The sequence below is a fragment of the Macrobrachium rosenbergii genome, chromosome 48, assembly GCF_040412425.1.
Source record: "Macrobrachium rosenbergii isolate ZJJX-2024 chromosome 48, ASM4041242v1, whole genome shotgun sequence".
In the NCBI taxonomy this organism is placed as follows: domain Eukaryota; kingdom Metazoa; phylum Arthropoda; class Malacostraca; order Decapoda; family Palaemonidae; genus Macrobrachium; species Macrobrachium rosenbergii.
In genome coordinates, this window is record NC_089788.1 from 53982189 (window position 1) to 53998167 (window position 15979).

Sequence of the window (15979 nt, forward strand, 5' to 3'; positions counted from 1 at the left end):
TTCCTAACATACAAACCTGAAGGTCTTTGCATTTACAGCCCACCTCAGCCACCCTCACTGTGGTACTTGGGCCAACGGCAGGGCTTCCCCTCTACCATCAGTAGCCAATGACATTGTTTGAAAGTTAACGGCCATCCCAGCTCACATTCACAAGCAAAATCCTATATAAAGACCTTAAGGGTTGTATGTTAGAAAAATACAAATTATTTTAAAATTTGCACTTTTAACCCCTTTTCAACTGAAAATGCATGGCCTTCGTCAGCTGTGGGACCCAGCAAATACAAATCCAGGTGTCTTTATAAATGACATTACAAAAATAGAATTTGGCAAAGGTGTTTTGACAATACCAGTTACCCAGACCAAGGATGGAAGAGCTCCAAATTTTTTGTAAAAGCCAGAAAGGAAGAAAAGGCACACACTTCATGGGCTTCAATCTTGAGCAAGGTAAGGGCCTCCTTGATGTCGTAGAATAAGCACGAATGATAACTTGTCGTAGCCAATAATAAATATAATTCAAGTATACAGGTTGAGCTTGATGGTTCATATGCAGAAACAGATGAAAGGGAAAAGGATGAAAGGATGAGCAGATCTCTTACAATGAAGATAGGGTGGAAAAGCTCTAATATGACAGAAGACTGTTCTAGTTGGGTTTGGAGTTAGAGCTGGAATAGCAAAGGGGCCAAAAAGAGAACTGTCCATGCTAGAGAAATGAGTCTTAGCTAAAAACTTTGGGCAAAAGGTAGAGCAGACAAGTATCAGTGACTAGAGGGGGAATCATGAAGAGTAAAAAGCTCACTGGCAAGCTCCAGGAGGCCATATGAGCAAAGCACTTCATGAAATGTCATATTTTGAAGAGACGCATCTGACAGATGCTTGTAAGGTGATCTGGTAAGGCTGCTTAGATTTTAGAACAAATCCCATTTTGGAGATTTCATTTAAACTTGAGAGATGAATTATTTGGAATGAATCTTTCAGACTGTTAAGTTAGTTTACATCTTTGCGCTGTTAGTGCAATCAACATTTAAAAAAAGAAATAATGCTTGTCCAACCCGTTAGGACTGTCTCTGTAATGACCTGTTTCCAGGTGGCATTGGAATGTTTATGTTCTTGTCAGAATTCTTCATGCTGTGTCCTTATAGAGACGGTGTGAATTGGCATTATTAATACTGTAATTTTGGTGATTTCTGGCTAATTTTCTCCTGTACTGTACAGTATTGTGCTTGTTTTTGTTTTTTCCATTGTGTCATCTGCAACAGGGATGAAAGCATTAGGCTGTATAGGAAAGAGTTTGTTGAAACTGAATGTTTCAGGTTGTGCATGATGGCCAAGCCTAGCTGTTGAGTCTTGAGTGTGGTTTTCTTGTTGTGAAGAAATGAGTGATCTGATGAGAGGATGAAAATTTTTGAGATATTGAAAGATGCTAGAGGCCAATAGATTATGTAGACATTAAGTTAGGGCAGGCCATAAGCCTACTTAAGCCTTTAACTTTTGTCTTATGGTGTTGCTTCTCCTTCATAAGCCTGCCTGATAGCCTAGGTTAATTCCTCCCTCACTCTTTCTGCTCTGCCTTCTTTTGCCCTCTATGTGGTTCAGGAGAAAAATAATAGGTGATTGAGAAATATTCCTTTATGGTTAGAAATTTGACCTTATATATTAGGGCGAGATCCTTCTAGCAACTTCCTGATATCCTTCTGTCCACACTCTTCATACGAGAAGTTCTGAGTTGGGAAGGGTAGATTGGACAGATGTTATGCAAAGAGGCCATCAAGCCTTTTTTTTTATAGCGTAGTCGCTTGTTTCGTCCTCAAGGAGTTACCTTCCAGTTGGTCTTTTTGGCCAGGTATTGTAATGATTAACATTATAGCACTTGATGGAGTATATAACGGACTCAGAGCTAAGAGGGCACTTTCCCTTATCTTCAGCGAAGCTGAACCCAGTTTTTCCAATGTCAAAAGAACCTGCAAGAAAGAGAAGTGACTATTGCACATGGTGCAAAAAAGAGAAGTGACTATTGCGCATGTGCATCCGCCTCTTTGTTTACAACTCAGGCTGTTAAAAGACCAAGGAGCCATTACTCTCTGTTTGGTCTATAGCGAAACGGTTCATGTTGTTACCAGCGCCCGAAAAAGTCTACTTTTTTCTCCGCTTTCATTATCGAGGATCATGGAAACATCAAAAATAGCAAGATAAATGCTCAGTTTTAACTTCCAGTTAAAAGTTTTAGTGCTAAACTTTTGGAATTTATAATTTGTGTATTAAAGCCCAAACCCGGCTCGTTGATTGCTAGCCTACCTAGTTTCGTAAAGCGTTGATTGCTATCTAGTTTCATAAAATGAAAATTGTTTTAAATTCTTACTAAATGTTTTAACTAAAAGAAATGGTCTACAACTTATTATTAATATGGAAAATCCTTTCAGATTATACGATGTCTACAATAATCTAGGCAGTAAGTGAGAATAATTCAGACTAGATTAATAGTGGATGTTGTCTGTAGCCTGTGTCCTTGGCTTACGTATCCTAAGTGGCCTAGCTTAGACCGAGGACCCTAGGATCAGATAATAACAATATCTGGGCAAAGTAAATCGATAGCCTAACAATAAGGTTACATATTAGTGTAAATTTTTTCCTTTTTATATAAGCCTGTGCACTTGAGCATGAGCTAAATAATCCAGGACTAGCCTAGGCATTACCTTTTATCAAGTTAAGTGATAACTTTTCATGAAACATCCCATTTTTGGACTAAATTGTTAGCCTAGACCATGTAACCTAGGACTAGATGAAATAGTAATTAAGACTAGATGAAATCAATCTGTGCTGGATGAGATGGTAACCTAGCCTTAAGGCTACATACTAAGGTAGTCTAATTGTGTTTTATGTAACCCATACACGTAAGTGTGAATTAGATAATCCAGATTAGGCAGTAGCCTAGATTAGAGTAAGTTATAGCTTGGCTATAAGGTTACAGATTAGTGAGTTACTGTTTTATATAGTAGAGCAAATAGCCTAGGATTGGATATAAACAACAACCTGGGTTAGATGAAAAACTAGTAAGTTTTTTGTTTTTATATAGCGTAGCCTATACATTTAAGAGTGATCTGTAGTAATCTGGATTAGGCAGTACCCTATACTAGGTTAAGAAAGAACAAATAAGCCTAGGATTATACATAAACAGTATCCTAACCTCAGTAAAATAATCTAGTGTTTTTACGATTCGGTAGCATGTCTGTAAGGTTACATGCTAGTAGGGTCTTGTATAGCCTATATCCTTAAAGGTGATAAAACCTAGAACAGGCAGTAGCCTAACCATATTAAGTAGGAACCCCCTTTTAAGGAATATCCTACTATTAGCTTAAAACAGCGATGGCCAAATATCAGATAAAAGAGTAGTCTCGGCCACTTAAAACAGAAAAACATTAGAAGTGAATTATTTTCTCTATAGTTTATATCCTTCAAGTTGTAAATAAGCCTAGAATAGGTTAAGCAAGAACCTTCTAAGAAATCCTCTATTCTTAGCTTAACGTAGATTATACTAGAAGCATTACCCTAAGGTATATAAAACAGTAGTTTGGGTTAGTTAAACAAATTAGTTCATAGCAGTTAGCCTCAATGGCATGACAATTGGAATAAAAAATTTCATGTGGTCATTGCAAAAGGACTAACAGTGTATAAGTAATACAGCCATATACAGGTATGAAAACTAACCTATACCTTAGAGGGTTTAATATAGATAATTAATTATGATGAACTACAGAAGTGTCCCTCACTTAAAAACAATTAATACTAACTAGCTTCTAATAACAACTTGCTTTATATCACTACAGGGCTGCCATTAGGCAGGATCCTCAGTTGAAGTGTTCCGTAGCAAATTGCTTGGTTCTCTTTTTGCCAGTGGGTACAGCCCATACCACCTGCCATGGGTATAGTCCTTGTAAAAAACAAGGAAAATTTGCTTGGTCACCAGATGTGAGCTAGATTTATAGTAGGCTCTTGGCAGCAAGTTTTAAGGATGAAACAGCTTGTTTTAAGCTGTCTCAAGGGGTCGTAGGGTTCAGTAGGGGTGAGGAAGGGGGAGATTATATCTTTCCAGCAGAACTCTGGCAGCAGATATTTAACCCTTCCTCTGAACAACATCAATGTTTGGGCCAAAACCCAGTAACATCAGTCCCCAATACCTCCCAGGTTAACTCCGCTGAGGAAGTAGAGGAATATTGACATGGAGTTCACATTCTCATTATAAAATATGAAGTGAACATTGCCATTGAAATGGCCCTGCTGAACCCAGGAGGATCAGGGACACAAATTTTAGCTAGCCTTGGGAGAAACCTTCCAGAAAGAATTGTATTCCCCATGCAGGTAACGTTGCTGAATAGGATCTTTCCCCCAAAAGGGATACGAGGATTCACCTAACTCAGACTGAAATGTTTACATTTTTGGAAGGGTATAGTAACTTGCCCAGGACTTCTGCCCCTTGATGAACAGGCAGTTACAATTCAGTTGCTGAAGCTCAGTTAGATTGCGCAAGCTCCCCCAAAAGGGATACACAGTTTGCGGCAAGCTCCCCCAAAAAGGATACACAGTTTGCAGCAAGCTTCCCCAAAAGGGATACACAGTTTGTGGCATTTGGTCAGTTCCATAAGGAAATTGAGTACCATCAAAGATGCCCTTGCCACAGAACGGCAGTATATAAGGGACATGAAGCATGATTCTGAAAATGAAAGTAAGTCTGTCATGTACGCACCAAAGCGTAAAAGTACTACATCCTGTAACTGAAAAGTGTAGATAAAAATGCTGCCCAAACAAGGTCTGATGTTAGAATTCTGACTAGAAACAACATATGGGTCAGTTAGGAATACAGAACTTCAGATCAAAACATAATCGGGGCTCCAATACTCACCCCTGATGGTACTGATAATCCTTGGCGAGACACCTCAATGTGCACTTTCTCTCCCAATGGCAAATAGGTAATTAATGAGAGAAAAACTATGATCGAAGTTGTAAATGTAGAATTTACAAACGGCAGCATTCTCTAATACAGAATGGCACTTGTTACCATCTTCACCAGACATGGAGAAACCACTAACAGAAATGGTTTTCTTACCTGTGTCTATAGCATTAAAAGCTATAGAAGTTGCCCTTTACCAGGTCAATGAAAAATGCATCTCTGCAGTACAGTACTTCCATTTTGAATAAGACCCAAGTAGCCCCAGCCTTCTGTCCCTTCACTTTCAAAATTAGTTATCATGTGAAGACAGATTTGCAGAATTTGTAGTGACTAGAAACAAGAGACAGTGGGAGAATTAAAACCATCTTTCACAGTCATCCCAGATTTAGGAAATTCCACCAAGGAATGGGCAATGCTGCAACTCCTTTTTGAAAGGAAAAAGCTCCCTCTAGATATAGCTACTCAACAGTTTGGGACCCCTATGAGAAGACTCTCAGAGGGGACCTCGTCAGAATTTTATGCTAGGCCTGACTCCGTAGCATTATAACCTCTACCACCTTGCTGGAAGTTGCCACACAAAGGCTTCCAGAAGATCCCAGGATAATTTTTGCTGTTGAGGCCAAAAGTCTTATGAGAACCTGATGGGAAGCACTCTTTGACTTCCTAGAATGGCGCATAAAAGTGCGAATGGAAGCATTGGATATCTCCATCAAATCACTCTCCAGTGTCACTGCATTATTACATTCTAACCCTTTCTGTAAGGACCTGTTTGAGGTGTCTGTTGTGGCTCAATTCAACGAGCATGCCCACCAACAGAATTGTACAGTGTACACTCTTCTGGGGAAAGGGGAATTCAGGAAACAAGGAACCCAAAATTTCCTTTTACCCAACCCCAAAAAGGCTCACTTTGATAAAAAATATAAGCCTTCAGTCACCCCCAAACATTTTTCCTCAAAAAACAGGTAGGTGGTCAGAAGGGACAACTTACTACAAAGGGGCAACAACAACTTCAAAGACATCCTTTTTCACAAGGTCCAAAAACCATCTTACAGGGGGGAAAAGGAAAATCAACACCTAGAATGTCTATCAAAGGCAAAGGCAGGTACCAAGAGGAATTAGATTGGTTGGGGGTCGGCTTCAATGACATCACAGACAATGGAAGTTTTCCCTGTTGGGGAACGCTATTATTTATATGTAGAGAAAGGCCCTGTTAATGGGGCCCATAGAGAAACATGCATATATTCGCCATGAAGTACGTCTCTTCAGTGTCCTCAAAAAAGATTCCTCCAAAAGAAGAGTGATCCTCAGCGAGTCAACATTAAATAAGCACATTGTTTGCCAAAAGTTTCGGATAATTACCGTTGCCTATGTTCACACAGTTTCTATAGATCTGAAAGATGCACGCTGGCACATCCCTATAGCTGTTCCTTTCCGCCCCTTCCTAAGGTTCCAGATAGGAAAAGATACATACAGATTCAAAGTCAGGCCCTTTGGGCTAAACATTGCCTAAAGAATATTTGACAAAATTAGCAATGGTATTCGTTCGAGAACTCAAACAAAAAGATCTGGGGACCCACAAGAAAAGATTACTTGAAAAACTTAAGAGCAATGGTCGACAGACTACCGTACAGTCAAAAGGTTTTATAAAAAATTTGAAAACATCTTGCCTAACCCCAGCAGACACTTTCAGTGGCTGGGACTGTGTTGGGATACGCTTCACGGCTTGTTGTCTCTCCCAACCCCATAGTACTCAAAACAGAATAAGGCAAGTCCTCAAAAGGTTCCTTTCACAGCCCAGAGTTTCCAGATGGCAATCAGAACATATGGTGGGCCTGCTGCAGTTTTCATCAGTAATAGATCCAATACATAGATTGCAATTAAAAATGTGAACAAATTCTGGCTATCACATGCAAGAAAAAAGATGCGAGACTGACCTCATCAAAAGATTAAAAGAGTTGGGGAGATACTTTGGCCTTGGATCCAGAAGGAATCTCTGGCGAAACAGGTCACCCTGACTCCGTCTGTATGAGTGACAAACACACAGATGCCTCGTTGACAGGTTGGGAGGACATTGGGAGGGTCGTCAGATGGCAGGGAGGTTATCAGCTACTCAGTTTCCTGGAGCTGATGGCCATCTTTTTGTCTCAAAAAAATCAGACCTCCAGAAGAGAGAGAACATAACTACAATATCCTACATCAAGAGGTCAGGATCACGTTCACCTCCTCTCAATATGGTAATGCCAGCCATCCTTCAGATGGCGCAAGCAAGGAAGTGGCACATGTCTGCAGTTCACCTCATAGGGGGTCTCATTGTAATAGCAGACTCTCTATCAAGGAAAACGACAGCCTCAACAGAGTGGATGTTGGACAGCCACTCTTTTCAAACAATAGCCAGCATGCTTCCACAACCAGAAGTGGACCTGTTCGCCACATACTAGAATCACAAACTCATATATGTGTCTCCAAACCTGGACAGTCAAGCAGCAGCAAGACATGCCTTCCTAAAGACTGGAACAAGAGGAGGACATCATTTTCCTCCATTGTCCCAGATTTCAAAGGTTTTGAGTGAACTTCTAACCTTCAAAGGAACAGTTTACTTAATAGCCCCAAATTAGCCAAACAGGCATTGGTTCGTATTACCTCAACAATGGACAAAAAGATCAATTCCACTATTGTCCACTGTTCTATCCCAGACAGTAGGAGGGAAAGTCCCTTACGCATCCTCCTTTCTGAGCCGAGACCTTCACGTATAGATTTTGTAAAAATATCTATCGTGATAATTACTCATCGAACATTGCTAGGTGCCTAGTGCAAAAATTACGGACCTCTCCTATCCGGCAATACCAGTCCGTATGGAAGATATGGTTAGATTATATCCATACTGAGAGCCCAGTTGAGATTTCTATAGAAACACTTTTTATTTTTCTTATATACCCTTTTGAAGACAAATGCCTTGCAGTTACAACAGTCATGGCATACAAGGCTGCATTAACGGAACCCTTGCTTTATGGATTCGGGATTGACTCCAGTATAGAAGTTGTCACTTCCCTTCTGCAGTCTTTTGCTCTACAAAAGCCCACTCCCGAAAGGCTTCTAATTACTTGGTCCCTGAACTTAGACTTCTATCAACCCCTCAATTCAGTGGACCCAGTACAACCGCAATGCACATGCTACAAAAGGTGATCTTCTTGATTGCATTAGCATCAGGAGTTCGTATTAGTGAACTGGGCTCTCTTAGATGGGGATGATGCATCACACAAATAGCTGACCATCAATTATTATTGTTCCCTGGCCCTTCATTCCTGGCCAGAATATGGATCCTTTAAAAAGGAAATCCATTCTTATAAGAAAACTCAATTTAGCAGACAAGACATTATGCCCGGTTCAAGCACTTAAGGTTTACCTAGAAGTCACGGCAAACGTCCCAGAGGGTCCTATTTTCCTACTTCCTAGCACAAACTAACCACTCTCCCTACAAAGGCTGAGAATGATTGTAGCATTTCTCATTAAAAAGGCAAATCCACACTCTTTTCATAGGTCACATGATGTTAGGAAAGTATGTATGTCGTTGGCCTTTCAGAAATGTCTCTTTCGAAGAAGTCTCCAAATGTACAGGGTGGTCATCAGTTAAATTATTGCCACATGCTCGAAACAAATTCGACTACACTGTGTATCAGTAGGTGGCATGGTTAGTCTTAACCCCTAGGTGCTACGGCAGAAAACCAGGGGTTTTATTGACAGTGAGTATGCTAACTATCACTGGGAGGGGGGCGACAGTACTGCAACCAAACCCAGCGTGCTTAGGTAAGCCACTGTAGAATGGCATCCCAAAATGTAAGTTCGTGTATAGTTTCTTGTTCCTTGGTATCAAAACCTGAAGAGTATTTGGAATAAAGAATGGGATTTGAAACCTGTGGCTTGGCCTTGGACCAGAAATGTTATTTCCTTTGGGGAGTTGGGATTATAAAGTGAGAGCTTTAAGCCTTTTTCGTTACCTGTCAATTTCTTTGTAAAGCTATCAGAAAACAGGTATTGACATAGGAAAAACCTATTTTTGGTAGTCGCTGTTGAGTCCTCAAAACCCTCCCACTACCCTTACGAAAAGGCATGGGTTTTGGGCAAGGGATCAACCTGCATTGACTAACAGAGAGTAATGGCTCCTTGGTCTTTTAATGGCCCGGTTGTAAACAAGAGGGCGCATGAGCAATAGTCACTTCTCTCTCTTGTACCATGCGCAGTAATCACTTCTCTTTCTTGCAGGTTCTTTTGACGTTAGAAAAACTGGGTTCAGCTTCGCTGAAGATAAGGGAAAGTGCCCTCTTATCTTTTGAGTCCGTTATATACTCCATCACGTGTTATAATGTTAATCATTATGACACAATACCTGGCCAAAAAAAGACCAACTAGAAGAGAATTTTTGACATTAATTTGGTCACCATGGAGCCCTGGTAGACCACGGAAGGTAACTCCTTGAGGACTCAACAGCGACTGCCAAAAATAGGTTTTTCCTACGTCAAAACCTGTATTTTTATTTTAGTCACCAAGGTTTTACCTTTGTTTTTTCTTGCTCCCAAGACCTCTGAGAGGGAGCTGGAGGCCAGTTTTGGATGTTTCCAGTCTCAACAATTATGGTGTATATACCGGGGCAGACGTGTTGGAGGTCTCTCATTTATTTATTTATTTTTTTTTTTACAAAAATTGTAAAGGGTTTTTGCCCTTGGTGATTATACCCCTCATAGAAGGCAATGTGTTAGTAATGTCTCCATGTAATACCTGGTGTGTAAGCTGGATAGTGTCGTGTAATTGGAGGTATATTAATCTACATTCTGCTCAAATCAGTGCCTTCAAAATTTTTTCAAGTCACAACTTCTGAAGCCTGTTGACCCTGGGAAATGGGTAAAGAGTTCTCTGTATGTGTTAATGTTTAGCCCTCCCTTTACCACAAAATGTCATCTGACCAACCTCCAACCATTGTGCTAGTGACCCTGGTACCTAGTGATACCTCTGGCTGACACACAAGTTCCAGACTTACTTTTTATGCAGTACCAATCAAACCGTTCAGACGTCAAGTCTGCAATACAATCTGTCAGTGCAACCTTCTCCAATGAGGAAATTAACACTGCATATACAAAATGCAAAGACCTGGTACCAGAAATGATTCTCCAGGAGTGATCCATGAAAAACTTATCCTCTCAAAAAATATCATGTATCACTAAGTGGCTAAGGACCTGCTAGGTGGAAATCTACGCCAGTGACCACTACACTCTGCCTCCAAAGGGGCCTGCTGATATAAGCCTACCTTCAGTGTACCATACAACTGAAAATGCCTCCCAAACAGCAAAATCCCTCTCAGAAAAAATGGACAAAACCTCAGAAAAAATTGAGGAAGCATGTCAAATTTTCACAGATCTGGGACGTAATCAAAGGATTACAGGAATCATTCGACAGTCTGAAAAAACCTTGGAATCAAATAACAATCTTTCATGGATCTGGGATGCAATTAAAGGAGTGCAGGAATCATTTAGACAGTCATACAGCAAGCCACCAGACTCCTTTGAGTGGGGCATCGATTATTTCATTATTTCCTTACCTCCCAACAAGAATAGAGAAATGAGGGTGTGATGCAAAGTCGAGGTGCCCATACCCTCCCAAGTGGGAACCACCTCTCTCCCCTCGGATGAAGTGCCCGCATCACCTATAGACCTATCAGAGAGGACCGATGGACTCCCAACCTCCTCTCCCTCCCCAGTGCCTCTGGTGGAATGTAGATCTTCAGTGGCCATCACCAGCCCTCGTGAGTCTTCCAATCCCATATCTCCTCTTCAACCCCTCGTTGTGTATGAGGGGATTGGGTGCTGGCAGACATAAGCAAGTAGAAAAAAGAAAAGAACCTCTCGATTGCCCGCTGGACTGAAGCCCAACATTTGTGAATCACCTCGGCTGAAACCGAGAAGAGATGTCACGTTGTGATTCACAATTTGCGCTCATCAGTGAAGTTTCTTATGGGCTCTGACCCTCTTATCTCCCATGAACTCCCATGCAAAGTTAAACATAAAGTGGCCTACAGGATTACCTGCCTATTTCAGCACCTTGATGTTCTTAAAGGCCAGAATTTCAGTCCTAATATATATGTCTCAAGATGCAGGTAGTGCTTGAGTTATAATAATTTGCCTTACGATAATTCAATTTTGCGATGGGGTTAGCATTTAATACTGATATGACAATGTTTAGAAAATATTTTTGAAATTTCACGCGGCGCAGGCAACAGTGTACAATCAGGCAGCGAGAGAGACCAAATTACAATAGACCAGCTTCTTTTCCTCCATCTCTTTATCCCATCTTTTAGTTAAAAAAGTAAAAGAGAATTATTAAAGTATCGTTAGTAATGTTTATACTCTTGCGTAAATGTGTACAGCCATAAACGAACGAGAAACTGCTGTTTTGCTAATAACGAATTGGATAACAACAGCTGTTTTGCTTATATTTCAACCATCGTGCGTAGTAAACAGTTACCTTAGTTAAGTTACAAATGATGTTAAGTAGAATAGGACTGATATATTTTTACATTATACCCTTATTCTCTATGGAGAAAAGATCGGCAAGGAAATATACTGCTAAATTTAAGATGCAAGTTGTAGCTGAAGCGGAGAAAACTGTGTTCAAGCTGCTAATGACTATAAATTATTGCGCATCGGCAACATGGATGAAACTCGACCGTAAATAAAATTGGAGAGAAAAGTATTTTAATCAAAACTACTGGGCATGAAAGAACACATTGCTGCTGTTTTCACCATGCTGATAAAAGATAAATATGTAAAGCATGTATAATGATGAAATCATGTGAAAATAGCGAATGGACTCTAGATTTTTTTACACAAAAACATGCCCCCAACGGCCAACAACATCTATTAACAAAAAAAATAGCTAAATTAATTTCACCATGAGACATATTTGTTATATTTCGACTTAGAAGCACTTTGTGTAACAAAAAATAACCTTGCCCCATATAAATTAAGTATCTAGAGATTCATTTACACCAACTAGAAGCAAGAAAAGCACTCTGAGCTCAGTTAAATAAGGCAAAATAAACTTACCGCATAATCGATTTCCAACCAAAACACTGATTGCTATGATTGCAATTTATAATACAAAAGCAATCTGAGAATACATACAATATCATTGGATACAGTGAAGTAAAGCATAACTTTTTAAAAGATCCATGGAAAAGATGCATATTCGTTATGTTGGTGTTTGTATATAATACAATATTAATATGTGAGTGTAGAGTACAGTATACTGTAGGCTATGCTACTGTATATGTATGCGATATACCATAGTGTAGGCTAAGCTAGTTCTTGTTTGTTATTCAATTTCTCCATACAGAATTATCATAAGTCAATCTGCATGAACCTCCAGAATTAGCTGATATTAACCCTTAAGGGACGGCATAATTTATCAATGTGCAGCCCCCAGACTGGGGAAACTTTGAGATTGGCAAAATAAAAAAATCACATCAGTGGAAAGAGAATGACACGTATATTTACACTGTATAAATAAAAAAAATCTAAAAGATTTTCCCTACCTTCCACGGGAAGTTGAAAATGACTATTTACAACCCCTTGTGGGGCCTCATTTACAAGACAATCGTAAATTTTACCAACTTTATGTTTTTCCTAATAAATAAATTTATTGTATTTTGTAAAATTATTATTACTGCTCACACAATTTCAAAACAGAAAAGAAATAAAAGCAGTAACAAATTTTTTGCATATTTGTTGAAAGATATTCACGTAAATTTAGGAGAACGGAAGATTCAGTAACTATTTTTTTTTACTTTTACATGCTTTTTCTAATATTTCTTTGCAATTTTCTTGGTAAAATTACATTTACAACCGACATACTATCGTAAAAGACAAAAACAAAAACAACAGCAACCCTTTCGTATATTTACAAGCAAATTTACAAAAAGACTCATGTGAGAGAGAGAGAGAGAGAGGCAGTACTTTCCTCCTTCAAGTCACAAGCATTACTGATGGCTGGAAAGACGTATGTGGCAACATTAGTGAATTTATAGCATACAGAAGTATCGGCACCTGTCTTGCCCAATTCTTACCATATCGGTGTGTTGCGAATATTGTTTCACACTCTAGCTCAATCCATCCACCTCCCCAACCCTGTTTTACTTCACACTCAGGCTCAATCCATCCCTTAAGGTTAATAATTACTATACTCTAAATGTATAGCGTGTACTTTATGGTGTAGGCTAGGCTGCCATATATGTATAGATGTTACTGAACGCCCTAGTGTAGGCTAGAGGCAATATTCAAGACAAGCTCTTTCCAACAAACGATGGTTTTTTTGGAATCTAACCCCATCGTTTGGGGGGCTATTCTAAGAAACATTTGATGTCAGGGAGTTGCAAGGTCAAGAACCTACAGCTCCTGGCTGTTTGGAATGGTTTTACGCAAGTCTTGATTCTTACACAAGACTTAGCGACAAGGAGACACAGATCAAGAGATTTGAAACTTCCTTATCCTTTGGAAAGAGTCCAGCAACATCATTCTGTTACCTTGTTTTGTTCTAGGGAAAACAAATTGCTACTGAAGACCAACTCAGCAGAAAAGGGCAAGGTCTTCAATCAGGCAGTCTCCTCTTCCTCAGGTTTGGCAGAAGTTGTGGAACCTTTGGGGAGACCCAGACACTACACTACACTACAATACAATACGTACACTACGTTACCAGTTTACTGCCCTCCATGCCAGGATCCTCAGGCATGGGCAGTTGATGCCTTCCTTCAACAGTGGTTGAATCTAGACCTTTATGCTTTCCCTCTGTTTGCTGTTTTGAGGAAATACTCAGCAAGTTGTGAGCTTTGCAGAACACAAGGATGATTTTGATAGCTCATTCATGGCCCCAAAGGGAATGGTTCCCCTAACTTCTTTTCCTGGCATTAGATGTTCCTTGTCTTCATTCGTTGAGGAAGGATCTTTTCAGACAGTCTTCTTTGAGAAGATTCCATCCCATCAAAGCTCCACATGCTTCATCTGACCATGTGAAGATTGTGAATTGTCTGTTATGAACTAAGGGCATTTCTAGAATTGCCAAGGAAGCAGTCCTTATCTTAGAAGGCCCTATGCTTTTAGACTTGTGTATCATTAACGGTGATCAGTTTATTGATCTTGGTGCTTGTCCAGAGTGACATCCAGCACCTGTTCCACTAGATATCCTGATTTAAGTTCTGTTAGTGTCTCAGGTACATAAAGTAGTTTTCTGTCACAGCGAACAAAGGATACCACTTTACATTTCATTCAGTTTGGCATCATGCTGCCTGGGGAAGGCACAGTAATCCTACAGCGAGACCTGATAGAATTAGGTAAGTCACCTTAGGACCACAAAGAATAATAAATATATAGGTTCTTGCGTTGTTTCCTGTTCTTTATTGCCGAACTCAAATGGGTATGCTGAATAAAGGAAATTTTTATAACCTGTGGCCCTATTTCTGACAAAAAATTTATCTGGGTTGTTGGGATTTATTTATGAGGAGCTAAGCCATTTTGTCATCTGTCAGTTTCTATTGTAAGCTTCTTTGAGGATGAGCATTGGCTATGCTATCTAAAAACAGGTTTTGACAGGAAAAAATCTGTTTTTGGTAGCCGCTGTGAGTCCTCAAATCCACCCACTTTCCCTGCCGGAAAGCATTGGGCTGGGGTGAATATTTATCTTTCACAGACCTAGTGTATAATGAGTGAGTAGGATGAAGGGAAAATCAAGGCATTTTTTGTGGACAGGAGATAGAGCCCTTATGTCTTGAGTCCTTTTCATTCAATCCCTGTGCCAACAAGCACTATGCTGGCTGAGATCAACTTTAAGAGAATTTTTCGAAATTGGTTGGTCTAGTTTTAAGGAGCCCTTGGGGGTGGGGTGGGATCATGAGCATGTAACTCCTTTGAGGACTCACAGTGGCAGTAAAGCAGCCCTCCACAATTCCATCCTCCTTTTTGATGTCGTTATACAGTGACTGAGTCTTCTCTTGAATCAACAATATGCTTAACGGTATATTCTTTTTCAACGAACGTCTGTTCAACATATGAGAAACTTCTCCCTTTCAGCAGCTGGGCCTAGTCTTCTCTTGGATATTGTTGTAGAATTAAGTAGAGGAGTTATGCTATATGTGTGACAAACTGCCATTCTTTTGTAGCAAGCTTGCTTTAGTGTGCTTTCCCGTGAAATTTTAAATTTTAGAATGGTTATAATTTTTCCTGAAAGCCCTACAAGTCTCTGATTTTATGTGCTGGAGGCTTATGTTTGTAGAGATGTTACTTTAATCAGTTTGTAATGAAACCAAAGAAATTAAGTAAACCATGACGTTTACCCTGGTGGCCTTTTATCCAACATTGTTCTTTGACGTGGGTCAGGTTACATAATAAGTGAGCTGGTTTACTACTAGAACCTAGAGGAGCCACGTGTGTACATCAGCTCGCAATGAGGAGCATTTTTTTTATAACAGTTTCTGGTAATTTTTGCAATTGCAATGGCTAAAGTATGAGTAGTAGTCTAGCATTAAAGAAAAAATTTTTGGTTTATTAGAAATTCAAAATTTGTATTTTGTTTCAGAGCTCTTGAGAAAAGACAGATGAAAGAGAAGTTAATAGCAGTGAAGACTCTCTTTTAAATATGTTTCAAAAAGCTTATGAGAAATCTGCAATCCACAAGTAAGTATTGAAACTGATATGGCAGTTTTGATATTATAATTGGTAAAAACTTTTAAAACTGAGAGTTAAAATAGTAACTTTTTGCCTTTTTTTTTCCTAGTGAATTAGAAGTGAAGTTTATTCATAAATAACCATAAAATCGTATTCTTAATATGTTTATTTTTTAAGGCATAGTAATACATCAGTAACAAGAATTAGCTATTTAATTAATTGCTAACTAAGTGACTTAAGTTATAAAATTGCTAAAGGCTGTATTTTAACCCTTAAACACCGAGTGTCTATTTACGAAAACGTCTCCCGTATGCTGGTGGCGTTCGGGAGTTAG

General features: G+C 39.5%; 2 protein-coding genes across 2 annotated transcripts in view; one reads left to right on the forward strand and one right to left on the reverse strand.

The window, feature by feature from the left end:
• Positions 1 to 15979, reverse strand: part of LOC136831403 (uncharacterized) — a 475267-nt gene that overhangs the window by 361828 nt on the left and 97460 nt on the right. The window lies entirely within an intron of this gene.
• Positions 1 to 15979, forward strand: part of LOC136831405 (uncharacterized) — a 139217-nt gene that overhangs the window by 104601 nt on the left and 18637 nt on the right. Inside the window, exon 5 of the mRNA XM_067091788.1 lies at positions 15557 to 15654. Coding sequence (XP_066947889.1) covers positions 15557 to 15614 — 58 coding nt within the window. The 3' untranslated portion in view covers positions 15615 to 15654. The remainder of the gene's footprint in view (positions 1 to 15556; positions 15655 to 15979) is intronic.